Source organism: Tupaia chinensis, unplaced genomic scaffold, assembly GCF_000334495.1.
Source record: "Tupaia chinensis unplaced genomic scaffold, TupChi_1.0 Scaffold000333_1, whole genome shotgun sequence".
NCBI lineage: Eukaryota > Metazoa > Chordata > Mammalia > Scandentia > Tupaiidae > Tupaia > Tupaia belangeri.
Window position 1 is genome coordinate 2,774,375 of NW_006159827.1, and position 6,519 is coordinate 2,780,893.

The window sequence follows — 6,519 nt, forward strand, 5'->3', positions numbered from 1 at the left end:
GAGAGAGAGGGAAAGTAAGAAAGCAAGTCGCCAGGTCCAAGACTCAAACCATAGTTGGCCATGCGACAGTCCAGTGCCCTTAACCACCACGCCACCAGTATATTAACAAAAACACAACTGACAGATTTTTTTTTTTTTTGAGAGGTTTCGCTATAGGGCGCGTGCACTCGCCAGACAGACAGAGAGACACAGAGACAGAAAGCGAGAAATCACCTCGCAGGGGGAATGGCCACGCCACAATCCTTTCTCCTCCATTCTCCTCTTGGGATCTTGGGCACACACGCACATGTGCCGGGTGTGAGTTTAAGCCACTGGATCTGGGACTCAAACCATGGTTGACTACATGGGAGTCCAGCGACATAGCTATTACGCCAATTGCTGATCCCAAGATTTTGTGATTATTATTAAAAAAAATTTTTAAGACAAAGGCTTGCTATGGTACTCCTCATGCCTCCACCTCCAGCTGGCTCTGTAGGCTTAGGACATCACACCAGTTCCTTCAGACAGGGTCACACTGTGTTTCCCAGGCCACTCTCAACCTCACAGTCCTCCTGCCTCAGTCTCCCTGGCTTTGGGTTGGACCAGAAATTACACCTCGGCCTTCCACGGGGTTTCAGCCTGAAGGGCCCACATCTGGAACAGTGCTTGCCCAGGCCCAAGATGTTTTATGTCACATTCTCACCTAATTACTGCCTTGTTTTCACATTAGGACTTGATTCGAGAATGTAGTTTTACTCCGTAAGTTGTCATAGAGTAATAAGATGAAGGGACCTTGAGAGGTTGAGAGGTCAGGGTTCTAGTCTTTTCTCAAGAGTGAAAGGGCTATTTCGATTTGGTGATTAAATTCGAATTCATTTTGCCTTTTGCAAAAACGTATCCATTTTTCTGTTTCCAAAGATTACTTTAGCTCCCCAGTGTGCAGGGGCCCAGTCTTGGTGGTTTAGCCTGATAGGACCCGGCAGGCAGTGAGTTAGAACCGGGGCTCCCACTCTCAACATCCCGGACAGACGGGGCTGGCTCAGAGGAGGTGGTCACGTGGGCTCCGCTCAGCATTCAAGGCCTTTCGGGATCTGAGTCACACAGATGGGGCCATTCTTCCTCCTGCGCCGTCTTCTCACCCTGGCCCTGAACTGCTGTGCTTCAGTTTAAGATGGTGACCTTGGGGGTGGGAGGAGTGGCCCTCGAGAAACTCAATCCAAGGAGATCGTTTCACCTTCAGGACTGCCACAAATGCCACGGGCGTGGGAGATACAAGTGCGGTGGCTGTCACGGGGCCTGCATGGTGAGTCGTGTGTAGACAGCTGGGAAGGAAGGGATAGCGTGTGGGGCAGGGTGGGCCTGGGGCCCTAGGGCCGGGCTGCGGGTCTGGGACTCCCTGCAACACAGTGTGAGTACAGGCAAATCATCCTCCTTTTCTGGGCCTCTGTTTTCCCACCTTTTACAGGAAATTGAACTGTGTAATTTCCAAAGACTCTTTCATTTAGATAGTTTGATTATTTATGTCCTTACTTCTTTCAAGATAGATTTTATATAGAGAGAGCTACCCCCCCACACACACCCTCAAAGGATCTTCATGTGGGACCAGCAGTTGGCATAATGGCTGTGTCGCTGGACTCCCATGTAGTCAACCACGGTTCAAGTCCCAGAACCGGTGCCTTAAACTCATGCTGGGTGCATGTGCGTGCATGCCCAAGATCCCAAGAGGAGAATGAAGGAGAAGGGACTGCAGTGCTTAGATGGCATGACCAGCCCCCCTGGGGGGGTGATTTCTCGCTTTCTGTCTCTCTGTCTCTCTGTGTCTCTCTGATGCGCACACGCGCCTTATAGCATAAATCTCTCTAAGGAAAAAAAAAAGGATCTTCATGTCACAATACACTCCGATCCCTCAACTGGCCTGGCTCATAGGCACACATGCGTGTTCCCTGCTGGATGTGAACCCAGGACCTTTCCCGTGTGGGTCCAGTTGCATTGCTGCTGAGCTACTGCCTGCTTGAATTTGAACTTTTCTCTTTTTCTCATCTATCTGCCTGTACTCATGGAGTACTGACTTGGCACTGGGCCATCCAGGAGGACGAAGACCAGAGTCCTTCCCACAGGGGACTCCCTGACTTTGGGAGAGACCAATAAGTGAGCCACGTTTAGAGTCCAGGACGATGGGTGCTTTGAGACACGAGGTAGACAGGGGCCTGGTGTTAATTTCCTAGGCTGTTCTTGCGAATGACCACAAGTTGGGTGGCTTTAAACAACAGAAATGGGCGCCAGCAGATAATGTGGAGGTTAAGGCACTGGACTCCCACACGGCCAATTGTGGTTTGAGTCCCACATCTGGCAGCTTGCTTTCTCACTTACTCTCTCTGTGTCTCTCCCTGATCAAATTAAAAAATAATAAGAGTGCTATGTCCACAGGTGAGGTGCCCATCCTGCAGTGGAGCCAAGCGCAAGGCCAAGCAGCCCCGGAGGTGTCAGATGTGCTCGGGGTCTGGCCGGCGGAGGTATGAGGGGTCTGCCCAGCTTGGAGGTAGGGTGTTCTCTCCCGTGGCCTCTCCTGCCTTTCTTTGTCCGTCTGGGAGGCGCAGAGGCACCAATCTGTGTTGTCACTGCCAAGTCCTCAGAGCTCTCTGAATGACATAGAGCAGGTGAGCTTTCCTCGAAGTGTGACATTCCTGGACAAGACGGGAACGCATCAAGCTGTCGACTTCTAAAGAACAGGCAGCGAGAAAGACCGTAGAAGAAAAACGGTGTTCATTTAAGAACAGGTGCTGCAGTCGGTCATTGCATGGTAAACTATGGCCGCACTCAGGGAGATAAAAGAAGTCATGGATTTGCAAAATAAAAATGAAGAGGGATTACAGAAGTGGTTTGGGACCGTTTCCCTCAAACGTCACCCTTTTAGAAAGGAACCCCCAAATTCTCTCTGGCTACCAGGACCAGTCACAAGGGTGCATCAGTCCAAGCCTGGGCAGGCATTTCCAGCAGTCCAAGTCCGGGCAGATGATCTGGCAGTGGTAGTGCTTGCTCAGGTTGTGGTGGTCTCTCTACAAGGCTGCGGTCCCGGCAGAGCCCTGGGGACAGCTCTCCTTATCAGGCAAGTTTGTGTGGGAGCCACCCCATCCATCCACAGCCTCCCCTGACTCAGTGTAGTCACAGCGTGGCACAAGTTAGTACACATGATTCCTTTTTGATTCTGACAAACTTGCACAAAGGAATGTATGGATCAGTGGGAGAAAAGAAGCTCTGCGGGAGGGGAGAAGGGAATTCGAGGAGAGGAGACCTCTCCTTGGTAGGGAAGTGAGTCAAAAACCACCTCGAGGTGAGATTCTCAACTCTCTGAGAACAGGGGCCTGGGTAAACCCCTATTTTTAATTTTAAGGGGGATGGGAGTAGAGGAAGAGACAAGGGAAACTGACTGACTAAATAATCAACATTTCACCTCTGCCGAAAGTGCTTTGCAAATAGTGGACCATTGTATTTTGTAAATTACATGTTGTAGTATATTTATAAATCTTTAAAGGGAGACAGGAAACCATAAGGAGTGAAAATATTCAAAGTTAGGTTGGTTAGGGATACTTCTGGCTCATTAAGACCCAGGCCATCTTTTTATTTATTTATTTATTTATTTATTTATTTATTTATTTTTGCTATAGGGCACGTGTGCTCGCCAGACAGACAGAGAGAGAAAGAGAGACAGAAAGTGAGAAATCACCCCCCCCAGGGGGGATGGCCATGCCACAATCCCTTCTCCTCCATTCTCCTCTCGGGATCTTGGGCACGCATGCACACGCGCCCGGCATGAGTTTAAGCCACCGGGTCCGGGACTCGAACCGCAATCGAATACGTGGGAGTCCAGCGACATAGCCATCACGCTAACTGCTGGTCCCCCAGGCCATCTTTTGACAAGCCAGAGGGTGAGGCTTTGGTGTACTTTCACCATGGTTGGTGAATATGGTAGTCTTTGGTTTAGAAAGAAATTCAAGTTTCTTTCATTTGCATGTAAAATAAATCTGATTCAAACTGGCTTTGGCAGAAAAACAAAGCTGTAGGTCCCGGTAACAGTAAAAGCCATGAGTACAGTTCCATGATACCCTCAGGCTCAGCTGGATCCAGGGGTTTAAACAGTGTCACAAGGGATCTATCCACTCCTCACTCTGCTTTCCTTTATGTTGGCTTCATTCTTATGCAGTCTGCCCTTGTAGTGGCAGAGGGGGCCACCAGCATCTGCAGATCTAGTAACCCCCGTGGAAAAGGGTGCCTCTTTCTTGGTAGCTCCAACAAGAATCCCAGGGTGGTTCTCTTTACACTCGCTTGAGCCACAAATTCATTTTTGTACGTGGCCAGGGAGATGGAATAGGATGACTGACCAGGTTGAGGTCCCAAGCTGGTTGCAGAGGGCTGAGAACAAGCCCAAGAACCATGTGGACCGGGAGGGGCAAGGGTGGTCCCCAAGAGGATGTTGGGATTCTGCCACCAGAGGGGGGAGGATGCTATGGCAAGCGACATGCCCACCACAGTCACTGCAAAGGGAAGGGTCTGGGATGGGGTCTCCTGAAGCCACCAGGACCCTGAGACTGACCTGAGTGGTACTGACCATGGCCCTCTCAGGTGCAGCACGTGCTCAGGGAGCGGAAACAAGACCTGTACCACCTGCAGAGGGGAGAAGAAACTGCTGCACTTCATCCAGCTGGTTATCATGTGGTATGCACTGGGTCTCATTGGAGGTGGTGGGGCACATGGCCGGGACTGGTTTCTACAGAGAAACTGGACTGGGGCTTTCATAGGATGGGACCTGCCAGTATTCAGAAGGGAGGGAGTTCTCAGTGTGGGCGACAGGTGATAGGAGGCTGACAGGTTTAGAATATAAAACCCCTCCTTATCCACTGTTTCATGGTCAGTAGTTTCAGCTAACTGGTCAACCACAGTCCTGGAATAGGCGAGCATAGGACAATAAGATACTGAGAGAGACCTTTATTACAGTACATGGTTATAACCGCTCTATTTTATTGACTTATTGTCATTAATCCCATACTGTATCTAGTTCATGCATTAAGCTTTATCATAGGCATGTATGGAGAGGTAGGAAAAAGCATAGTATATAGGGAATCCGTATTACCTGTGGTTTCCGGGGGATTGTGGAATATATCTCCCACAAATAAGAAGCTACTATTGTAGACAGACCTGAGTTCAAATTCTGATATTGTCACATTCTTTTAAAAATATTTTATTATTATTATTATTTAGTTTTCTAGAGGGCACATGTGCTTGTGTGAGAGAGAGAGAGAGAGAGAGCAAGCCAGGTGGTCTGGGATTCGAACCATGGTTGGCCATGTGAGAGGCCAGTGTCTTAGCCACCACACCACCTGCTAGGCTCCTGATATCACCACCTTCTAGAGCGGCAACCACTCAACAGCTGAGCCCTCCCATGGAAAGACAGTCTCTGTGCCCTACATTCCTGAGTCTGCAGCGGTTCCCATGCACGAAGGGCTTCTCCTGTGCCAGGCGCCTCACTAAGCACTTAGCAGGAGAAGGTGAGATGAGGTCACAGACCTGATGACTCTCCGTATCTTTTACCAGTTTCCCATTTTACAGAGAGGCTAGGGACTCCTCCAGGGTCCTACCAAGCCCAGATCAGTCGGAATCCAAAGCCAAAGTTCTTATTTTTTTAAAGAGAGATTTTTGCTATAGGGCATGTGCTCTTGCCAGGGAGACAGAAAGACAGACAAAAAGCAAGAAATAGCCCCCCCCCTCCCCTTTCAGGGGATGACCGTGCCACAATCCCTTCTCCTCCATTCTCCTCTCAAGATTTTGGGCACACGTGCATATGTGGCTAGCATGTTTTAGGCTGCCAGGTCTGTGGTTAATTATGTGGGAGTCCAGTGACGTAACCATTACACCATCTACTGGTCCCCCAAAACCCATGTTTTTGTTTTTGTTTGAGAGACATTTTTGCTATGGGGCATGTGTGCTTGCCGGAGAGACAGAGAGAGACAGAGAGACAGAAGGTGAGAAATCACACACACACACACACACCCCCAGGGGGAATGGTCGTGCAGCCATCCCTTCTCTTCCATTCTCCTCAGGATCTTGGGCACACAGACATGTTTGCCCAGTGTGAATTTTAAGCCGCTGGGTCCAGGACTTGAATCATGGCCGACTACATGGGAGTCCGGCAATGTAACCATTATGCCATCTGCTGGCCCCAAGCCTTTGTTCTTAATGTAATCCTCTTAGTCCCTGGTCCTTTGTTCTAGGAAGAACAGCCTGTTTGAGTTTGTGTCTGAGCACCGCTTCAACTGCCCCAGGGAGCTCCTTGCTAAAGCCAGGGGAGAGAACCTCTTCAAGGATGAAAACTCGGTGGTAAGGAGGGCTTTGCAGATGGGACCAGGGAGATCTGGCTTCCTCCTCTGCCCCTGCGGGGCTGCATTACCTTGGAGGGACAGGCTGGTGGGAGGGTGGAAGGAGCAGCCAGGCAGGACCAAGTTCCACACACTCAACCTCTGCCCCTCCTTCCCTCCTCCTCTCTCT

The 6,519-nt window shown here is 50.0% G+C and overlaps 1 protein-coding gene across 1 annotated transcript in view; it reads left to right on the top strand.

The window, feature by feature from the left end:
- Positions 1–6,519, top strand: part of SSUH2 (ssu-2 homolog) — a 28,892-nt gene that overhangs the window by 15,691 nt on the left and 6,682 nt on the right. The window contains exons 7-10 of the mRNA XM_006152042.1: positions 1,220–1,282; positions 2,407–2,492; positions 4,600–4,692; positions 6,246–6,351. Coding sequence (XP_006152104.1) covers positions 1,220–1,282; positions 2,407–2,492; positions 4,600–4,692; positions 6,246–6,351 — 348 coding nt within the window. The remainder of the gene's footprint in view (positions 1–1,219; positions 1,283–2,406; positions 2,493–4,599; positions 4,693–6,245; positions 6,352–6,519) is intronic.